Source organism: Hyperolius riggenbachi, chromosome 1 (genome assembly GCF_040937935.1).
Source record: "Hyperolius riggenbachi isolate aHypRig1 chromosome 1, aHypRig1.pri, whole genome shotgun sequence".
Taxonomy (NCBI): Eukaryota; Metazoa; Chordata; class Amphibia; order Anura; family Hyperoliidae; genus Hyperolius; species Hyperolius riggenbachi.
In genome coordinates this window covers 2,219,735-2,242,642 of record NC_090646.1, presented here as the reverse complement: position 1 = coordinate 2,242,642, position 22,908 = coordinate 2,219,735, and the positions used below count along the sequence as shown (strand labels likewise).

Genomic DNA, 22,908 nt, shown 5'->3' with positions numbered 1-22,908 from the left:
GAGTGGCAGTAAACACAATGCTATATAGTGTGGCTGAGCGAGCGGTGTACTACTGTTCCCAGCAGACACAGAGTGGCAGTAAACACAATGCTATATAGTGTGCTGGGTGAGCGCTGTACACAGAGTGGCAGTAAACACAATGCTATATAGTGTGGCTGAGCAAGGTACACAGAGTGGCAGTAAACACAATGCTATATAGTGTGGCTGAGCGAGCGGTGTAGTACTGTTCCCAGCAGACACAGAGTGGCAGTAAACACAATGCTATATAGTGTGGCTGAGCAAGGTACACAGAGTGGCAGTAAACACAATGCTATATAGTGTGCTGGGTGAGCGGTGTACACAGAGTGGCAGTAAACACAATGCTATATAGTGTGGCTGAGCGAGCGGTGTACTACTATTCCCAGCAGACACAGAGTGGCAGTAAACACAATGCTATATAGTGTGGCTGAGCGAGCGGTGTACTACTATTCCCAGCAGACACAAAGTGGCAGTAAACACAATGCTATATAGTGTGGCTGAGCGAGGTACACAGAGTGGCAGTAAACACAATGCTATATAGTGTGGCTGAGCGAGCGGTGTACTACTATTCCCAGCAGACACAGAGTGGCAGTAAACACAATGCTATATAGTGTGCTGGGTAAGCGGTGTACACAGAGTGGCAGTAAACACAATGCTATATAGTGTGGCTGAGCAAGGTACACAGAGTGGCAGTAAACACAATGCTATATAGTGTGGCTGAGCGAGCGGTGTACTACTGTTCCCAGCAGACACAGAGTGGCAGTAAACACAATGCTATATAGTGTGCTGGGTGAGCGGTGTACACAGAGTGGCAGTAAACACAATGCTATATAGTGTGGCTGAGCGAGCGGTGTACTACTATTCCCAGCAGACACAAAGTGGCAGTAAACAAAATGCTATATAGTGTGGCTGAGCGAGGTACACAAAGTGGCAGTAAACACAATGCTATATAGTGTGGCTGAGCGAGCGGTGAACTACTATTCCCAGCAGACACAGAGTGGCAGTAAACACAATGCTATATAGTGTGGCTGAGCGAGGTACACAGAGTGGCAGTAAACACAATGCTATATAGTGTGGCTGAGCGAGCGGTGTACTACTATTCCCAGCAGACACAGAGTGGCAGTAAACACAATGCTATATAGTGTGGCTGAGCGAGGTACACAGAGTGGCAGTAAACACAATGCTATATAGTGTGGCTGAGCGAGGTACACAGAGTGGCAGTAAACACAATGCTATATAGTGTGGCTGAGCAAGCGGTGTACTACTATTCCCAGCAGACACAAAGTGGCAGTAAACACAATGCTATATAGTGTGGCTGAGCGAGGTACACAGAGTGGCAGTAAACACAATGCTATATAGTGTGGCTGAGCGAGCGGTGTACTACTATTCCCAGCAGACACAGAGTGGCAGTAAACACAATGCTATATAGTGTGCTGGGTGAGCGGTGTACACAGAGTGGCAGTAAACACAATGCTATATAGTGTGGCTGAGCGAGCGGTGTACTACTATTCCCAGCAGACACAGAGTGGCAGTAAACACAATGCTATATAGTGTGGCTGAGCGAACGGTGTACTACTATTCCCAGCAGACACAAAGTGGCAGTAAACACAATGCTATATAGTGTGGCTGAGCGAGGTACACAGAGTGGCAGTAAACACAATGCTATATAGTGTGGCTGAGCGAGCGGTGTACTACTATTCCCAGCAGACACAAAGTGGCAGTAAACACAATGCTATATAGTGTGGCTGAGCGAGGTACACAGAGTGGCAGTAAACACAATGCTATATAGTGTGGCTGAGCGAGCGGTGTACTACTATTCCCAGCAGACACAGAGTGGCAGTAAACACAATGCTATATAGTGTGGCTGAGCGAGGTACACAGAGTGGCAGTAAACACAATGCTATATAGTGTGGCTGAGCGAGCGGTGTACTACTATTCCCAGCAGCGACACAATGACTGGGGGGACCCTGGCTAGCGTGGCTGGAGCGCGAACTACCCTGCCTGCCTACCCAAAGCTAAACCCACAGACAAATGGCGGAGATATGACGTGGTTCGGGTATTTATTTACCCGAACCACGTGACAGTTCGGCCAATCAAAGCGCGTTCGAGTCCGAACCACGTGACCCGTTCGGCCAATCACAGCGCTAGCCGAACGTTCGGGGAACGTTCGGCCATGCGCTCTTAGTTCGGCCATGTGGCCGAACGGTTTGGCCGAACACCATCAAGTGTTCGGCCGAACTCGAACATTACCCGAACAGGGTGATGTTCTGCAGAACCCGAACAGTGGCGAACACTGTTCGCCCAACACTAGCTGAGAGCCAGTGTCTGTCAGGAACCGGCCCCGCAGCAAGCCTGCAGAGACTGTTCCCGACTGGGGCTTAGATTAGATTGAGAGGGGAAGCAGCCATATTCAAGCTAACACAAGGCTGTCGCCCCTCACAGCACACACTCTGCCACCACTAGCTGCTACTAGACACTTCAACAATTCCCACTCTGCTGTCGAGGGGCCTGCACTCAGTCCAGCATTTTCATATTTGGGTCAGCTTTGCGCTTAGGCCCAAATACGGGAACGCCACACACACACGAACACTCACAAGGTAGCGGTGTAAAAACCGAGCATCCAATCCGACACTGAACTTGGAACACAAATTACACTGCAGTCTCTTTCTAGGAATGCGAGCTCTGCTTAGTACATAAGAAGACCAGCTTATTAAAGATTTAATATTCCAAAAAGTGGAACAGTGCAGAAAGAAATATATACAAAATATTTACAAAAACAAAATAAAAATACAAAGACACACAACAAGACAGTCTGCTCATAAACCAAATAAAACTGGAATCAAACGTTACCAGCATGCAGACCAGAACGTTGTTTGCGGGAGCACGCAGCTCCGACCAGTAGCCGAGGCACCTCTAGCGCGTTGCTAGCTCCTGAGAAGTACAACTCTGAATCTTCCAAGCTGATTTTTAGGAAGATGGCTAGCCTGGGCCTACTCAATTGTAACATCCAGAAATCATCTATTTTCCTTAGATGATGACACCATGGTTTTCAAAGACCTGTAATCCTTGCTTGCTGTGATATGCAAATTGCAAAGGTTTCCTGCCAGACTTTAGACCAATTGTGTATACAGAGTTCAAAGCAACACAGACACCTTCCAGCACATCAGGGGATTCAGGACAAATGGTTTGGTCATTATTTAAAGGGGCATTACATCTAATAATTCTGATTATAGTTAATAATATAAATAATGTGCACAAGAGGTCCAAGTTATAAAAAAAAAGTAAATGGCTAGTGAAAAGTTAATTGGCAAGGTTATCTCCTCCATGGGTTTTAACTATCATCTGTATGCAGATGACACCCAGATCTACCTCCACACCCCTGACATATCCACCACTACCATGGACAAGGTCTCCTCCTGCCTATCAGCCATCTCCTCCTGGATGTCCGCTAGGTTCCTGAAACTAAATCTAGACAAAACAGAATTTATGATCTTCCCACCCCAGTCATCCCTGGACCTCCCAGATGTGCAGGTCACTGTTAACCACACTACCATTCACCCTACCTCTCAAGCCCGCTGTCTGGGAGTCACCCTGGACTCCACACTCTCCTTCACTTCCCACATCCAAAACCTCACAAAGTCCTGCAACTTCCACCTTCGTAACATCTGTAAGATTCGCCCTTTCCTGACCTCTGCCACCACCAAACTCCTCATCCATGCCCTCATAATTTCCCGCCTTGACTACTGCAATGCCCTGCTGTCTGGTCTCCCTATGACCCGAACAGCCCCACTGCAGTCCATCATGAATGCGGCAGCCAGAATTATCCACTGCTCCCATCGCTCCACCATGGCGGATCCCCTCCTTGAATCCCTCCACTGACCTACAAATCCGTCCACAAAACCTGTCCAACCTACATTTCCGATCTTACTCAGAGGTACACACCTAGCCGCTCACTCCGCTCTTCCAATGAACTTCGCCTAACCGCCCCCCGCATCACCCAGTCCCATGCACACCTCCAGGACTTCTCAAGAGCTGCTCCAACACTATGGAACTCCCTACCTCCACCCATTAGGGCAGCCCCCTCCTACAACATCTTCAAGAAAGCCCTCAAAACTCACCTTTTCACTCTGGCCTACCACCCATCACAATTGCTCTAAACCCACAGTTGAACTCTGGTCCCCTACCTTCCGTGTCCTTACCTCTCCCTCTAGATTGTAAGCCTTTGGGCAGGGTCTTCCTCCTTTTGTGTCCTACCTGATCATGCACCTCCATTACTGTGCACCCATGCTATGCATCTGAGTGAACCTAACTTGCCTAATCTCCATGCTCCCCTCCAGTGACTAAGCATTACCTTGTACTCATACTGTGCTGTGTGATCTCCATGCTCCCATCCAGTGACTGACTAAGCATTACCTGGTACTCATACTGTGCTGTGTGATCTCCATGCTCCATCCAGTGACTAAGCATTACCTTGTACTCATACTGTGCTGTGTGATCTCCATGCTCCATCCAGTGACTAAGCATTACCTTGTACTCATACTGTGCTGTGTGATCTCCATGCTCCATCCAGTGACTGTCTAAGCATTACCTGGTACTCATACTGTGCTGTGTGATCTCCATGCTCCCATCCAGTGACTAAGCATTACCTTGTACTCATACTGTGCTGTGTGATCTCCATGCTCCCATCCAGTGACTGACTAAGCATTACCTGGTACTCATACTGTGCTGTGTGATCTCCATGCTCCATCCAGTGACTAAGCATTACCTTGTACTCATACTGTGCTGTGTGATCTCCATGCTCCATCCAGTGACTAAGCATTACCTTGTACTCATACTGTGCTGTGTGATCTCCATGCTCCATCCAGTGACTAAGCATTACCTTGTACTCATACTGTGCTGTGTGATCTCCATGCTCCATCCTGTGACTGACTAAGCATTACCTTGTACTCATAATGTGCTGTGTGATCTCCATGCTCCATCCAATGACTAAGCATTACCTTGTACTCATACTGTGCTGTGTGATCTCTATGCTCCCATCCAGTGACTGAGCATTACCTTGTACTCATACTGTGCTGTGTGATCTCCATGCTCCATCCAGTGACTAAGCATTACCTTGTACTCATACTGTGCTGTGTGATCTCCATGCCCCATCCAGTGACTAAGCATTACCTTGTACTTATACTGTGCTGTGTGATCTCCATGCTCCCCTCCAGTGACTAAGCATTACCTTGTACTCATACTGTGCTGTGTGATCTCCATGCCCCATCCAGTGACTAAGCATTACCTTGTACTCATACTGTGCTGTGTGATCTCCATGCTCCTCTCCAGTGACTAAGCATTACCTTGTACTCATACTGTGCTGTGTGATCTCCATGCTCCCCTCCAGTGACTAAGCATTACCTTGTACTCATACCGTGCTGTGTGATCTCCATGCTCCCCTCCAATGACTAAGCATTACCTTGTACGCATACTGTGCTGTGTGATCTCCATGCTCCATCCAGTGACTAAGCATTACCTTGTACTCATACTGTGCTGTGTGATCTCCATGCTCCCCTCCAGTGACTAAGCATTACCTTGTACTCATACTGTGCTGTGTGATCTCCATGCTCCCCTCCAGTGACTGACTAAGCATTACCTTGTATTCATACTGTGCTGTGTGATCTCCATGCTCCCATCCAGTGACTAAGGATGACAGAGGTTGACACTGGAGGCACGGGGGAACAGAGGTGACACAGAGGTTGACACTGGAGGCACGGGGGAACAGAGGTGACACAGAGGTTGACACTGGAGGCACAGGGAGAGGTGACACAGAGGTTGACACTGGAGGCATGGCGGAAAATAGGTGACACAGGTTGACACTGGAGGCACGGGGGAACAGAGGTGACACAGATGGGGACACTGGAGGCACGGGGGAGCAGAGGTGACACAGAGGTTGACACTGGAGGCATGGGGGAGCAGAGGTGACACAGAGGTTGACACTGGAGGCACGGGGGAACAGAGGTGACACAGAGGTTGACACTGGAGGCACGGGGGATCAGAGGTGACACAGAGGTTGACACTGGAGGCACGGGGGAACAGAGGTTGACACTGGAGGCACAGGGAGAGGTGACACAGGTTGACACTGGAGGCACAGGGAGAAGTGACACAAAGGTTGACACTGGAGGCATGGGGGAGCAGAGGTGGCGTAGAGGGGGACACTGGAGGCACGGGGGAGCAGAGGTGACACAGAGGGGGACACTGGAGGCACGGGGGAGCAGAGGTGACACAGAGGTTGACACTGGAGGCACGGGGGAACAGAGGTGACACAGAGGTTGACACTGGAGGCACAGGGAGAGGTGACACAGAGGTTGACACTGGAGGCACAGGGAGAAGTGACACAGAGGTTGACACTGGAGGCATGGGGGAGCAGAGGTGACGTAGAGGGGGACACTGGAGGCATGGGGGAGCAGAGGTGACACAGAGGTTGACACTGGAGGCACAGGGAGAGGTGACGTAGAGGGGGACACTGGAAGCACAGAAGAGCAGAGGTGACGTAGAGGGGGACACTGGAGGAACAGAAGAGCAGAGGTGACGTAGAGGGGGACACTGGAGGCACGGGGGAGCAGAGGTGACACAGAGGTTGACACTGGAGGCACAGGGAGAGGTGACGTAGAGGGGACACTGGAGGCACAGAAGAGCAGAGGTGACACAGAGGTTGACACTGGAGGCACAGGGAGAGGTGACGTAGAGGGGACACTGGAAGCACAGAAGAGCAGAGGTGACGTAGAGGGGGACACTGGAGGCACAGAAGAGCAGAGGTGACACAGAGGTTGACACTGGAGGCACAGGGAGAGGTGACATAGAGGGGGACACTGGAAGCACAGAAGAGCAGAGGTGACACAGATGAGGGGGACACTGGAGGCACAGAAGAGCAGAGGTGACGTAGAGGGGGACACTGGAGGCACAGGGGCATAGAGGATGTACAGGGGACAGAGATGGCACAGTGTTTTCACTGGACAGATTCTGGTTTAGAATGAGCTTTCAGTCCCTATCTCGTTGGTTAGACGGGGGCTACCTGTACAGAGAGCACAGTGGCTGGTGTGTTGCTGTGGTCATTGCTTGTGAGTCCTGATAGAGAAGCAGTACTGAGTACTCTGTGGTCATACTGGATGTGGTGGAGGAGATTGGCGTCAATTCACTAACATCATGCTGGAGATAATAAGGCAAGAGCAAACTTACCTCCACACAGTGAGAGTTATCTTATCTCTTCATTCCTTATGTTACCTCCTCTGTAGTTAAAGGGAACCTAAACTGAGAACCATATGGATTTTTCCTTGTAAAATAATACCAGTTGCCTGACTCTCCTGCTAACACTGTGTCTCTAATACGTTTAGCCACAGCCCCTGAACAAGCATGCAGATCAGGAGCTCTGACTGAAGACTGGTATTGTTTAAAAGGAAACATCCATATCCCTCTCAGTTTAAGTTCCCTTTAAGTTACCTCCTCTGTAGTTATTTTCGCACACAGTTCATTAACAGCCTGTCTTTAACTTTAGAATTCTGGAGTTAATTTAAGGATTGAAGAGTGATCTTTAAGACAGAAGAGTTAAGTTTAGGCTTGCCTGAGGTAAAATGTTTCCTGAATATCACATGTAGAGGGGGACACTGGAGGCACAGAAGAGCAGAGGTGACGTAGAGGGGGACACTGGAGGCACAGAAGAGCAGAGGTGACGTAGAGGGAGACACTGGAGGCACAGAAGAGCAGAGGTGACGTAGAGGGGGACACTGGAGGCACAGAAGAGCAGAGGTGACGTAGAGGGGGACACTGGAGGCACAGAAGAGCAGAGGTGACGTAGAGGGGGACACTGGAGGCACAGAAGAGCAGAGGTGACGTAGAGGGAGACACTGGAGGCACAGAAGAGCAGAGGTGACGTAGAGGGGGACACTGGAGGAACAGAAGAGCAGAGGTGACGTAGAGGGGACACTGGAGGAACAGAAGAGTAGAGATGACGTAGAGGGGGACACTGGAGGAACAGATGAGCAGAGGTGACGTAGAGGGGGACACTGGAGGAACAGAAGAGCAGAGGTGACGTAGAGGGGGACACTGGAGGCACAGAAGAGCAGAGGTGACGTAGAGGGGGACACTGGAGGCACAGAAGAGCAGAGGTGACGTAGAGGGGGACACTGGAGGAACAGAAGAGCAGAGGTGACGTAGAGGGGGACACTGGAGGAACAGAAGAGCAGAGGTGACGTAGATGAGGACACTGGAGGCACAGAAGAGCAGAGGTGACACAGAGGTTGACACTGGAGGCACAGGGAGAGGTGACGTAGAGGGGACACTGGAAGCACAGAAGAGCAGAGGTGACGTAGAGGGGGACACTGGAGGCATAGAAGAGCAGAGGTGACGTAGAGGGGGACACTGGAGGCACAGAAGAGCAGAGGTGACGTAGAGGGGGACACTGGAGGCACAGAAGAGCAGAGGTGACGTAGAGGGGGACACTGGAGGCACAGAAGAGCAGAGGTGACGTAGAGGGGGACACTGGAGGCACAGAAGAGCAGAGGTGACGTAGAGGGGGACACTGGAGGCACAGAAGAGCAGAGGTGACGTAGAGGGGGACACTGGAGGCACAGAAGAGCAGAGGTGACGTAGAGGGGGACACTGGAGGAACAGAAGAGCAGAGGTGACGTAGAGGGGGACACTGGAGGAACAGAAGAGCAGAGGTGACACAGATAAGGACACTGGAGGCACAGAAGAGCAGAGGTGACACAGAGGTTGACACTGGAGGCACAGGGAGAGGTGACGTAGAGGGGACACTGGAGGCACAGAAGAGCAGAGGTGACGTAGAGGGGGACACTGGAGGAACAGAAGAGCAGAGGTGACGTAGAGGGGGACACTGGAGGCACAGAAGAGCAGAGGTGACGTAGAGGGGGACACTGGAGGCACAGAAGAGCAGAGGTGACGTATAGGGGGACACTGGAGGAACAGAAGAGCAGAGGTGACGTAGAGGGGGACACTGGAGGCACAGAAGAGCAGAGGTGACGTAGAGGGGGACACTGGAGGCACAGAAGAGCAGAGGTGACGTAGAGGGGGACACTGGAGGCACAGAAGAGCAGAGGTGACGTAGAGGGGGACACTGGAGGCACAGGGGCATAGAGGATGTACAGGGGACAGAGATGGCACAGTGTTTTCACTGGACAGATTCAGGTTTAGAATGAGCTTTCAGTCCCTATCTCGTTGGTTAGACGGGGGCTACCTGTACAAGAGAGCACAGTGGCTGGTGTGTTGCTGTGGTCATTGCTTGTGAGTCCTGATAGAGAAGCAGTACTGAGTACTCTGTGGTCATACTGGATGTGGTGGAGGAGATTGGCGTCAATTCACTAACATCATGCTGGAGATAATAAGGCAAGAGCAAACTTACCTCCACACAGTGAGAGTTATCTTATCTCTTCATTCCTTATGTTACCTCCTCTGTAGTTAAAGGGAACCTAAACTGAGAACCATATGGATTTTTCCTTGTAAAATAATACCAGTTGCCTGACTCTCCTGCTAACACTGTGTCTCTAATACGTTTAGCCACAGCCCCTGAACAAGCATGCAGATCAGGAGCTCTGACTGAAGACTGGTATTGTTTAAAAGGAAACATCCATATCCCTCTCAGTTTAAGTTCCCTTTAAGTTACCTCCTCTGTAGTTATTTTCGCACACAGTTCATTAACAGCCTGTCTTTAACTTTAGAATTCTGGAGTTAATTTAAGGATTGAAGAGTGATCTTAAAGACAGAAGAGTTAAGTTTAGGCTTGCCTGAGGTAAAATGTTTCCTGAATATTACATGCCTCATCACCATGGTGATCACTCAAGGGGGGGGGGGGGGGGGGGGAAGTCTGGTCGCCCTGCCTCAATCATGATCTGTGCTGCGGACTGGAGAGCCCACGCAGCACAGATCAGGCAAAACACCCCTGGTCCTTTAAGTGGTTAAAGACAGGAGATAAGCTTAGTGAATTGAGGCCAATGTCTGGTATCTCTTACTGACTGTGGTATCTGAATTATCCTTCACAGCTTCCCTCCAGCAGTGGGAGACTCAGAGCCACAATCGCCCCCTTGACTCTGGTGACCCCAAATCCTTGTAAACGGGGGCAGCAGGTGCAGGAGGACCCCCCATCCAAGAGAAGGTTTCATGATGAAGATGAGGATGGACTATGACCATGTGCAGTGTGTTCATTCTGGCTTTATTCTTCGGAAGGTCCAGGGCTGACATCACACTCTGCTGGAGTTTGGTTGCATTAGCAGCCATTGTAGTCTGCTGGCAAGTTCACCTTTTATAAATCACATTTCAAAATGTTTTTACTGTTACAATATGGCAGCACTACGTTTACAAAATGTATGGTTGGGTGAGTAAGCAGCCAATCCTTGCCTTTCTCTCTGACCCCGCCCCAATAGACAAACCTTCACCTTTCTCCCTGACCCCGCCCCAATATACAAACCTTCACCTTTCTCTCTGACCCCGCCCCAATATACAAACCTTCACCTTTCTCCCTGACCCCGCCCCAATATACAAACCTTTCCCTTTCTCCCTGACCCCGCCCCCAATATACAAACCTTTCCATTTCTCCCTTACCCCGCCCCCAATATACAAACCTTTCCCTTTTTCCCTGACCTCGCCCCCAATATACAAACCTTCACCTTTCTCCCTGACCCCGCCCCAATATACAAACCTTCACCTTTCTCTCTGACCCCGCCCCAATATACAAACCTTCACCTTTCTCCCTGACCCCGCCCCAATATACAAACCTTTCCCTTTCTCCCTTTCCCCGCCCCAATATACAAACCTTCACCTTTCTCCCTGACCCTGCCCCCAATATACAAACCTTCACCTTTCTCCCTGACCCCGCCCCCAATATACAAACCTTTCCCTTTCTCCCTGACCCCGCCCCAATATACAAACCTTCACCTTTCTCCCTGACCCCGCCCCAATATACAAACCTTCACCTTTCTCTCTGACCCCGCCCCCAATATACAAACCTTTCCCTTTCTCCCTGACCCCGCCCCAATATACAAACCTTCACCTTTCTCCCTGACCCCGCCCCCAATATACAAACATTTCCCTTTCTCCCTGACCCCGCCCCCAATATACAAACCTTCACCTTTCTCACTGACCCTGCCCCCAATATACAAACCTTTCCGTTTCTCCCTTACCCCGCCCCCAATATACCCCGCCCCCAATATACAAACCTTTCCGTTTCTCTCTGACCTCGCCCCCAATATACTAACCTTCACCTTTCTCTCTGACCCCGCCCCCAATATACAAACCTTTCCCTTTCTCCCTGACCCCGCCCCCAATATACAAACCTTTCCCTTTCTCCCTGACCCCGCCCCAATATACAAACCTTTCCCTTTCTCCCTGACCCCGCCCCCAATATACAAACCTTTCCCTTTCTCCCTGACCCCGCCCCCAATATACAAACCTTCATCTTTCTCCCTGACCCCGCCCCCGCCCCCAATATACAAACCTTCACCTTTCTCCCTGACCCCGCCCCCAATATACAAACCTTTCCCTTTCTCCCTGACCCCGCCCCAATATACAAACCTTCACCTTTCTCTCTGACCCCGCCCCAATATACAAACCTTCACCTTTCTCCCTGACCCCGCCCCAATATACAAACATTCACCTTTCTCTCTGACCCCGCCCCCAATATACAAACCTTTCCCTTTCTCCCTGACCCCGCCCCAATATACAAACCTTTCCCTTTCTCCCTGACCCCGCCCCAATATACAAACCTTCACCTTTCTCTCTGACCCCGCCCCAATATACAAACCTTCACCTTTCTCCCTGACCCCGCCCCAATATACAAACCTTCACCTTTCTCTCTGACCCCGCCCCCAATATACAAACCTTTCCCTTTCTCCCTGACCCCGCCCCAATATACAAACCTTCACCTTTCTCCCTGACCCCGCCCCAATATACAAACATTTCCCTTTCTCCCTGACCCCGCCCCCAATATACAAACCTTCACCTTTCTCACTGACCCTGCCCCCAATATACAAACCTTTCCGTTTCTCCCTTACCCCGCCCCCAATATACCCCGCCCCCAATGTACAAACCTTTCCGTTTCTCTCTGACCTCGCCCCCAATATACTAACCTTCACCTTTCTCTCTGACCCCGCCCCAAATATACAAACCTTTCCCTTTCTCCCTGACCCCGCCCCCAATATACAAAACTTTCCCTTTCTCCCTGACCCCGCCCCCAATATACAAACCTTCATCTTTCTCCCTGACCCCGCCCCCGCCCCCAATATACAAACCTTTCCCTTTCTCCCTGACCCCGCCCCCAATATACAAACCTTTCCGTTTCTCCCTTACCCCGCCCCCAATATACAAACCTTTCCGTTTCTCCCTTACCCCGCCCCCAATATACTAACCCTCCCCTTTCTCTCTGCCCCTGTCCCCAATATACTAACCTTCCTCTTTCTCCCTGACTCCGCCCCATATATTAACCTTCTCCTTTTTCTGTGCCCCTGCCCCCAATATACTAACCCTCCCCTTTCTCCCTGACTCCGCCCCATATATTAACCTTCCCCTTTCTACCTGACCCCACCCCCCATAATCTAACATTTTCCTTCTCTCTGACCTAGCCCCAATATACTATTTCTTTCTCTCTGCCTCCAATATACTAACCCTCACCTTTCTCCCTGACCCCACCTCCCATAAGCTAACCTTCCTTTTTTTCTCTGATCCCGCCCCCAAAATACTAACAGTCCCCTTTTTCCCTGACCCTCTATGTGTTACATGTACAACAAAAGAAGTGCGACTCCGCCCTACATACTGAGGTGTGTTGGTAAGTGTGACTCCGCCCTACATACTGAGGTGTGTCAGTAAATGCGTGTACACAGGTGGGATCTCAGGTTCTATTACAGCTCTGCTTAGTTATTTGTTCAGTGTTACTGTCATAACATTAATAAAAGCCAGTTTTACATTCTGCTGTGGTGATGATCATTCTTGTGATATGTTCCTATTGCTGTGCTGGTATTGCCTGGCTGCAGCTGCCACAGAGAGATGACGGATGTGCCCTGCCCCTCTCACTCGGAGCAGTGAGATGATTTCACTTACCTGAGCTTCTTCCAGCCCTCTGTAGTCGTCCTGGTCTGCGTTCTGTTGCTAAGCAAGTGGGCGGGGGGACGATGGAGCATCAGACCACGGGTGTACAGAGAGAAGACAACAGGGGTACAGAGCAAAGACCACATGTGTGCAGAGTGAAGGCCACGTGTTTACAGAGCGAAGGCCAGATGTGTACAGCGCAAAGGCCACGTGTTTACAGAGCGAAGGCCACGTGTGTACAGAGAGAAGACCAGATGTGTACAGCGCGAAGGCCACGTGTTTACAGAGCGAAGGCCACATGTACAGAGTGAAGACCAGATGTGTACAGCGCGAAGGCCACGTGTGTACAGAGTGAAGACCACAGATGTACAGAGAGAAGAGAACAGGGGTACAGAGCAAAGACCACGTGTGTACAGAGCGAAGACCAGATGTGTACAGAGCGAAGACCACTTGTGTACAGCACGAAGGCCACGTGTGTACAGAGCGAAGACCACGTGTGTTCAGAGAGAAGGCCACGTGTGTACAGAGCGAAGACCACGTGTGTACAGAGTGAGGACCACTTGTGTACAGCACAAAGGCCACGTGTGTTCAGAGAGAAGGCCACGTGTTTACAGAGCGAAGACCACGTGTGTACAGAGAGAAGGCCACGCGTGTACAGAGCGAAGACCATGTTTATTGCGAGCGAAGGCCACGTGTGTACAGAGTGAGGACCACTTGTGTACAGCACAAAGGCCACGTGTGTTCAGAGAGAAGGCCACGCGTGTAAAGAGCGAAGACCACGTGTGTTGCGAGCGAAGGCCACGTGTGTACAGAGCAAAGGTCACGTTTGTTGCGAGCGAAGGCCACGTGTGTACAGAGCGAGGACCACATGTGTACAGAGCGAAGGCCACGTGTGTACAGAGTGAAGACCAGATGTGTACAGAGCGAAGGCCACGTGTAAGCACAGTGAAGACCACGTGTGTTGCGAGCGAAGGCCACGTGTGTACAGAGTGAGGACCACATGTGTACAGAGCGAAGGCCACATGTACAGAGTGAAGACCAGATGTGTACAGCGCGAAGGCCACGTGTGTACAGAGTGAAGACCACAGATGTACAGAGAGAAGAGAACAGGGGTACAGAGCAAAGACCACGTGTGTACAGAGCGAAGACCAGATGTGTACAGAGCGAAGACCACTTGTGTACAGCACGAAGGCCACGTGTGTACAGAGCGAAGACCACGTGTGTTCAGAGAGAAGGCCACGCGTGTACAGAGCGAAGACCACATGTGTACAGAGTGAGGACCACTTGTGTACAGCACAAAGGCCACGTGTGTTCAGAGAGAAGGCCACGTGTTTACAGAGCGAAGACCACGTGTGTACAGAGAGAAGGCCACGCGTGTACAGAGCGAAGACCATGTTTATTGCGAGCGAAGGCCACGTGTGTACAGAGTGAGGACCACTTGTGTACAGCACAAAGGCCACGTGTGTTCAGAGAGAAGGCCACGCGTGTAAAGAGCGAAGACCACGTGTGTTGCGAGCGAAGGCCACGTGTGTACAGAGCAAAGGTCACGTTTGTTGCGAGCGAAGGCCACGTGTGTACAGAGCGAGGACCACATGTGTACAGAGCGAAGGCCACGTGTGTACAGAGTGAAGACCAGATGTGTACAGAGCGAAGGCCACGTGTAAGCACAGTGAAGACCACGTGTGTTGCGAGCGAAGGCCACGTGTGTACAGAGTGAGGACCACATGTGTACAGAGCGAAGGCCACGTGTAAGCACAGTGAAGACCACGTGTGTACAGAGCATCAGTATATGTCCCTAAATGTATTATAACTGAAATAACTAAACTGGATAAAAAGTCCACAGAAATTTATTATAATAAACTCCATAAAAGGATTACCTGTTTTAACATTAAAAATCAATAACATGTCCCCAGCTTTTTATTATGACAATGAAGATTGGTAAAGTGTTTTCAGCGATTGGTTATAAAATTATAATACAGCAGTCTGCAATGCTTATATCACAATAAAACACTTCAGCATCGCTCACCCCAGCATGACAGCACAACAGATCAGTCAAATATCCACTCACCGACCAACACAAGATACAAGCTACTCTGGGCTAGGCCAGGAAACGTCAAACCTTACAAAAATATAACAAAAATACTCTCAATCTTTCATATGTCAGAACCAATTCATCCACTAGGCAACTTAGGTAATAATAGAATTACTAGGCTCAGAAACTGGACTGACGTCTTGTGGCACCCGGCCTCAGATATCAGACTAGACCCACCTCTTCTGGAGAGAAGCCCCGGCCTCAGATATCAGACTAGACCCACCTCTTCTGGAGAGAAGCCCCGGCCTTAGATATCAGACTAGACCCACCCCTTCTGGAGAGAAGCCCCGGCCTCAGATATCAGACTAGACCCACCTCTTCTGGAGAGAGGCCCCGGCCTCAGATATCAGACTAGACCCACCTCTTCTGGAGAGAGGCCCCAGCCTCAGATATCAGACTAGACCCACCTCTTCTGGAGAGAAGCCCCGGCCTCATATATCAGACTAGACCCACACCTTCTGGAGAGAAGCCCTGGCATCAGATATCAGACTAGACCCACCTCTTCTGGAGAGAAGCCCCGGCCTCAGATATCAGACTAGACCCACCTCTTTTGGAGAGAAGCCCCGGCCTCAGATATCAGACTAGACCCACCTCTTCTGGAGAGAGGCCCTGGCCTCAGATATCAGACTAGACCCACCCCTTCTGGAGAGAAGCCCCGGCCTTAGATATCAGACTAGACCCACCTCTTTTGGAGAGAAGCCCTGGCCTCAGATATCAGACTAGACCCACCTCTTCTGGAGAGAAGCCCCGGCCTCAGATATCAGACTAGACCCACCCCTTCTGGAGAGAAGCCCCGGCCTCAGATATCAGACTAGACCCACCTCTTCTGGAGAGAGGCCCCGGCCTCAGATATCAGACTAGACCCACCTCTTCTGGAGAGAAGCCCCGGCCTCAGATATCAGACTAGACCCACCTCTTCTGGAGAGAAGCCCTGGCCTCAGATAGACTAGACCCACCTCTTCTGGAGAGAAGCCCCGGCCTCAGATATCAGACTAGACCCACCTCTTCTGGAGAGAAGCCCCGGCCTCAGATATCAGACTAGACCCACCCCTTCTGGAGAGAAGCCCCGGCCTCAGATATCAGACTAGACCCACCTCTTCTGGAGAGAGGCCCCGGCCTCAAATATCAGACTAGACCCACCTCTTCTGGAGAGAAGCCCCGGCCTCAGATATCAGACTAGACCCACCTCTTCTGAAGAGAAGCTCCGGCCTCATATATCAGACTAGACCCACCTCTTCTGGAGAGAAGCCCCGGCCTCAGATATCAGACTAGACCCACCCCTTCTGGAGAGAGGCCCCGGCCTCAGATATCAGACTAGACCCACCTCTTCTGGAGAGAGGCCCCGACCTCAGATATCAGACTAGACCCACCTCTTCTGGAGAGAGGCCCCGGCCTCAGATATCAGACTAGACCCACCTCTTCTGGGGAGAAGCCCCGGCCTCAGATATCAGACTAGACCCACCTCTTCTGGAGAGAAGCCCCGGCCTCATATATCAGACTAAACCCACCCCTTCTGGAGAGAAGCCCCGGCCTTAGATATCAGACTAGACCCACCTCTTTTGGAGAGAAGCCCCGGCCTCATATATCAGGCTAGACCCACCTCTTCTGGAGAGAAGCCCCGACCTCATATATCAGACTAGACCTACCCCTTCTGGAGAGAAGCCCCGGCCTCAGATATCAGACTAGAACCACCTCTTCTGGAGAGAAGCCCCGGCCTCAGATATCAGACTAGACCCACCCCTTCTGGAGAGAAGCCCCGGCCTTAGATATCAGACTAGACCCACCTCTTTTGGAGAGAAGCCCCGGCCTCAGATATCAGACTAGACCCACCTCTTCTGGAGAGAAGCCCCGGCCTCAGATATCAGACTAGACCCACCTCTTCTGGAGAGTAGCCCCGGCCTCATATATCAGACTAGACCCACCCCTTCTGGAGAGAAGCCCCGGCCTCCGATATCAGACTAGACCCACCTCTTCTGGAGAGAAGCCCCGGCCTCAGATATCAGACTAGACCCACCCCTTCTGGAGAGAAGCCCCGACCTCAGATATCAGACTAGACCCACCCCTTCTGGAGAGAAGCCCCGGCCTCAGATATCAGACTAGACCCACCCCTTCTGGAGAGAAGCCCCGGCCTCAGATATCAGACTAGACCCACCTCTTCTGGAGAGGAACCCCGGCCTCAGATATCAGACTAGACCCACCTCTTCTGGAGAGAAGCCCCGGCCTCAGATATCAGACTAGACCCACCCCTTCTGGAGAGAAGTATTGGACTCAAAAAACAGAGTGGACTCGCATCTTGTGGGACAAAAGCACATGGCTTAGAGTCTAGCGTGGACTTTCAACTTGTGGGACAGACGCACAGGGCCCTGAGATCAGAGGGGAACTATGTACTGGGGGACAGAAGCACAGGGCCCTGAGATCTGAGGGGAACTATGTACTGGGGGACAGAAGCACAGGGCCCTGAGATCAGAGGGGAACCATGTACTGGGGGACAGAAGCACAGGGCCCTGAGATCAGAGGGGAACTATGTACTGGGGGACAGAAGCACAGGGCCCTGAGGTCAGAGGGGAACTATGTACTGGGGGACAGAAGCACAGGGCTCTGAGATCAGAGGGGAACCATGTACTGGGGGACAGAAGCACAGGGCCCTGAGATCAGAGGGGAACCATGTACTGGGGGACAGAAGCACAGGGCCCTGAGATCAGAGGGGAACTATGTACTGGGGGACAGAAGCACAGGGCCCTGAGATCAGAGGGGAACTATGTACTGGGGGACAGAAGCACAGGGCCCTGAGATCAGAGGGGAACTATGTACTGGGGACAGAAGCACAGGGCCCTGAGATCAGAGGGGAACTATGTACTGGGGGACAGAAGCACAGGGCCCTGAGATCAGAGGGGAACTATGTACTAGGGGACAGAAGCACAGGGCCCTGAGATCAGAGGGGAACTATGTACTGGGGACAGAAGCACAGGGCCCTGAGATCAGAGGGGAACTATGTACTGGGGGACAGAAGCACAGGGCCCTGAGATCAGGGATGAGAGTTGAGCAAGGACTTAGGAGTGGAGGAAGGAGGTGTTTAGGATTTTCAACTATAAACAAGGAATTTTGGTCACAGCTTACAAATATTTTATACTGTCTCCATTTTCAGCAGCTGTATCCGTTCCTAATGATGGATTGCCGGCATCCTCGAAAGAACAGCACCTTTTTTGTTCCTTGTCATAGGAGCAAGAAAAGCCACTTTTCTGCCATTGATATTATTGAAAAGGAATGTACATGTATGACAGGAACATTCTATGCATATGCATCAGTCACAAGATACCCATATCTTCATAAATCACAGAACCGTCCCTCTGCAGGCCTGATGACACAACAATCCCATTGTCTGAAGCAAGGTGGGACTCGGCCAAAGAGCTGACCACTACATTCTGAAGTTTGCCAGGAACCGGAAGGGAGGGGAGAGTTTTGCTTGTTTGAGGGATTGGTAGAGGTTGGGTTTTTGCTGACTGTGGCTTGGCTGGAGGAGGAGGTGGCACAGACTGCGGTTTACTAGAGGGAGGTTGAGGAGGTATAGACTGTGGTTTGTTTGCGGGAGGTAGGGGTGGTGGACCCAAGTATTTGTTCATGGGTGGCAGAGGCGGGGCAGATTGAGTTTGGTTGGCTGTTAGAAGAGGTGGTGTAGATTGAGTTTGGTTGGCTGTTGTCAGTGGTGGCAGAGATGGGTCTTGAGTGATCACAGGCTGAGGTGGTGGTGAATGTGGTTTAGGATTCTTGCCAATTCCTGGCTTCAGCACCTGACTGTACAACGCTTCCACATTGTTGTTGTTGTTGCTGTTGGAATGGGCAGAAGGACTTTGCATCTTCTCTGGCTCCCTCTCTTTTCCAGAGGGTTTTGTTAGATTTACTACTTGAGGCTTTGGTGCTGGGACTGGTTTGGGGCCTGTTTTATTACGGACCTGATTACGTTGTGCCTGGAAGTTTGGTACGGAGTAATCATCAGTGTCTGGGTTATATGGATATTCGTAGCCTAGTTTGTCGTCATTGCTCTGTTTTCTCCATGCTGCCGCCTCCATGCGCACTTCTGAGTATAGCTGTGGAGGGTCGCTGGTCTGTACTACACCCTCAGGTTCATCATAAATGTGCTCCTCGCCTCCTGGAGGGGGGCCGGAGATGGACATTGCCTTTGAAGATACATTTCCTCCCACCACTTCATAGCTAACCCGCTCATACAGATCTGAATACAGAGGGGAGATAACACTGTCCTTCTCTGGTCTCACTTCTTTGCCACGTACAATGTCTACAGGATCAGAATACAGTGGGTCAAAATGAGTTTTTACCCCCTTGACTGAATCTTTAGGCTCTGAGTAGACTGCCATATGCTCGCTGTCTGCTGGATGATGATGAACTGGGGAGCGTGGTGGGGTGTTGGATTTTGTGGACATTGGCGCGTCAAGAAGGTGCTGTGGCTGAGATGTCTTAACTGCAGGGAGGTTTGGAAGAACTCTTCCTTTCAGTGTTTTTTCCTCTGCTTCTTTCCTAGCTAGACTAAGTGGCTGGTGTGATTCATAGCGGCCAGGGTCACTGGCGCTCTGAGATGTGATGTCTGTGGGGGCGTCTGTCTCCAAAGACGGGCAACTTAGACGATTTTCTGAACCTTGTTGAGCACGAATGGAGGATTCCACTTTCTGGAAGATCTCATGACCTTGAGAAGTCTCAAATGTAAAATTTCCAGGACCAGAGGCACATCGCCGACCAGCTTCAAAGGAAAACATGACCTGAAATCATAAAATGAATGGAAAACTATATTAATCAGGGGTAGACTTTACTATTGCACTAATATAGAAAGGAGTATAGGGTAATAGCGTTAGGTTCAGCTTGTACTCCTACATGAGTACCAGAGGAGGACTGGAGATCAGAAGAAGTATTACGAAAGAATGAAGCATAGAGCAGCAGCCACTACAGAAAAGACAGGAGAAGGATTGTAGGTTGTCCCATCTCCTATTCCTCCATTCCGTATAACCACCTGGTTTGCTACAGAAACCTCAGGCTTACTGGGAGGTAAAGGAGGCAATGAATAGCAAGAGGATGACATGATGGAGCACAGATATTGTCACCTTATCAAGAAAAATGAGGTAGGTTTGAAGAATTATTGTTTCACGACTTCTGAGGAGTGGGCATGGAGTAGAGGGCTGAAACTGAAGTGAAGGTAGTATAGAGCAGGAATGCGGAAACCCCAGAAAGAGACTGGCACCAGGGTAACAGGAGGAAACTAACACCAGAGAGAGTGGAGGAAGCAGTAACTGGAAAGGAGGTAGGATAGACCAGGAGCAGCGTGGGCAAGAGGAAAGAAATTGTGACACCAGAGGAAAGGAGATAGAATGGCCAGAGGAGAAAGCAGAGATTCGAAGTGGGCATGGAGAAACTGAAGAGGAGGTAAAAACAGACAAGGGGTGGAATGGCCTTAGGAGGAAACAGAGGTCCGGAGTGGGCATTGAAAATCCAGAGAGGAGGTAGAATAGACCAGGGGTGGAATGGCCAGAGGAGGAAGAAGGGGGTATGGAAAACTGGAGAAGAGGTAGAATAGACCAGGGATGGAATGGTCAGAGGAGGAAGCAGAGGTCCGGAGTGGGCATGGAGAAACTGGAGAGGAAGTAAAAACAGACAAGGGGTGGAATGGCCTTAGGAGAAAGCAGAGGTCCGGAGTGGGCATGGAAAATCCAGAGAGGAGATAGAATAGATCAGGGATGGAATGGCCAGAGAAGGAAATAGAAGTCCGGAGTGGGCATGGAGAAACCAGAGAGGAGGTAGACTAGACCAGAGGTGGAATGGCCAGAGGAGAAAGCAGAGGTCCGGAGTGGGCATGGAGAGACTAGAGATGAGGTAGAATAGACCAGAGGTGGAATGGCCAGAGGAGAAAGCAGAGGTCCGGAGTGGGCATGGAGAGACTAGAGATGAGGTAGAATAGACAAGGTGGGGTGTCAGATCAGAAGAGAAGAATGAACACACTCAGCCAGCGGACAGCAGAAATTTGCACAATTCTGTGGAGAACAATCATGTCTTATCTTCTGGTGTTTGTACACTCACTCTGTCCCGCCCGTAGCGGCGCAACAGTTTGTAAGGCCAGGAATACAGGTTCTCTTTGGTGGTGGCATCTTTCAAGATAAGGCAATCGCTTTCCGCTCTGAGAATGTAAGAACCCCGAAGAGAACAACGTTCAGCAGCTTCAGTTCTTTGTGCTGTCACCCAAAACTCCGACACTGCTGAGACACAAAGACCATCAAGACTTCAGCTATCTCTTCTTCCTACACATCTCTACTACTCATCCAACATCCGCAACCTAATACTTCACACCTGATAACCTAATACTAGCATCTGATACGTCTATCTGGGGGGCTCACAGAGCTACCTAATACAGATATCTGGGGCAAATGGATATGTAATGTTTGTACCAGGAGCCACGTATACTTCATTTCTTTATTTGGAGGTATGTGCCTACTTAGCTGTTGCATCTGGAGGAACATGGCTACATAATGTTTGTATATAGGGGCACATGGCTGCTTAATTCCTTTATCTGGAGGCACATGGCTACCCAATTCTTTTATTTGGTGGCCCATGGCTACTGAACTCTTCTATCTACTGCTTTCCTTCTACTCTGCTTCCCTCATCCTACTCTACTTCCAACCACCTACTCTACTTCTCACATCCTTTTTTGCTTACCACAGACCAATGTACTGCCTTCATCCTACTCCACTCCCCACACAGCCCACTCTGAGTTTACCCAACTCAACTTGCCACAGCTTACTCCACTCCCCACACAGCCCACTCTGAGTTTACCCAACTCAACTCGCCACAGCTTACTCCACTCCCCACACAGCCCACTCTGAGTTTACCCAACTCTACTCGCCACAGCTTACTCCACTCCCCACACAGCCCACTCTGAGTTTACCCAACTCTACTCGCCACAGCTTACTCCACTCCCCACACAGCCCACTCTACTGAGTTTACCCAACTCTACTCGCCACAGCTTACTCCACTCCCCACACAGCCCACTCTGAGTTTACCCAACTCTACTCGCCACAGCTTACTCCACTCCCCACACAGCCCACTCTACTGAGTTTACCCAACTCTACTCGCCACAGCTTACTCCACTCCCCACACAGCCCACTCTGAGTTTACCCAACTCAACTCGCCACAGCTTACTCCACTCCCCACACAGCCCACTCTACTGAGTTTACCCAACTCTACTCGCCACAGCTTACTCCACTCCCCACACAGCCCACTCTACTGAGTTTACCCAACTCTACTCGCCACAGCTTACTCCACTCCCCACACAGCCCACTCTACTGAGTTTACCCAACTCTACTCGCCACAGCTTACTCCACTCCCCACACAGCCCACTCTACTGAGTTTACCCAACTCTACTCGCCACAGCTTACTCCACTCCCCACACAGCCCACTCTACTGAGTTTACCCAACTCTACTCGCCACAGCTTACTCCACTCCCCACACAGCCCACTCTACTGAGTTTACCCAACTCTACTCGCCACAGCTTACTCCACTCCCCACACAGCCCACTCTGAGTTTACCCAACTCAACTCGCCACAGCTTACTCCACTCCCCACACAGCCCACTCTGAGTTTACCCAACTCTACTCGCCACAGCTTACTCCACTCCCCACACAGCCCACTCTGAGTTTACCCAACTCTACTCGCCACAGCTTACTCCACTCCCCA

General features: G+C 50.8%; 2 protein-coding genes across 5 annotated transcripts in view; one reads left to right on the top strand and one right to left on the bottom strand.

Annotated features, from left to right (window-relative positions):
* The window catches only part of M1AP (meiosis 1 associated protein), a 155,136-nt gene extending 142,164 nt beyond the window's left edge, over window positions 1–12,972 (top strand). For all 3 annotated transcript variants that reach the window (XM_068273625.1, XM_068273623.1, XM_068273629.1), the window contains one exon: window positions 10,053–12,972. In XM_068273625.1, the coding sequence (XP_068129726.1) occupies window positions 10,053–10,196 (144 nt within the window). In that variant the 3' untranslated portion in view covers window positions 10,197–12,972. The remainder of the gene's footprint in view (window positions 1–10,052) is intronic.
* A 1,948-nt stretch (window positions 12,973–14,920) lies between these two features.
* The window catches only part of DOK1 (docking protein 1), a 48,621-nt gene continuing 40,633 nt past the window's right edge, over window positions 14,921–22,908 (bottom strand). Inside the window, exons 4-5 of one of the 2 annotated variants that reach the window (XM_068273615.1) lie at window positions 21,260–21,432; window positions 14,921–19,950 (exon numbers count right to left, since the gene is read on the bottom strand). In XM_068273615.1, the coding sequence (XP_068129716.1) occupies window positions 18,487–19,950; window positions 21,260–21,432 (1,637 nt within the window). In that variant the 3' untranslated portion in view covers window positions 14,921–18,486. Of the gene's footprint in view, window positions 19,951–21,259; window positions 21,436–22,908 lie in introns of both variants that reach the window. The other variant, XM_068273611.1, reaches the window with a different exon arrangement.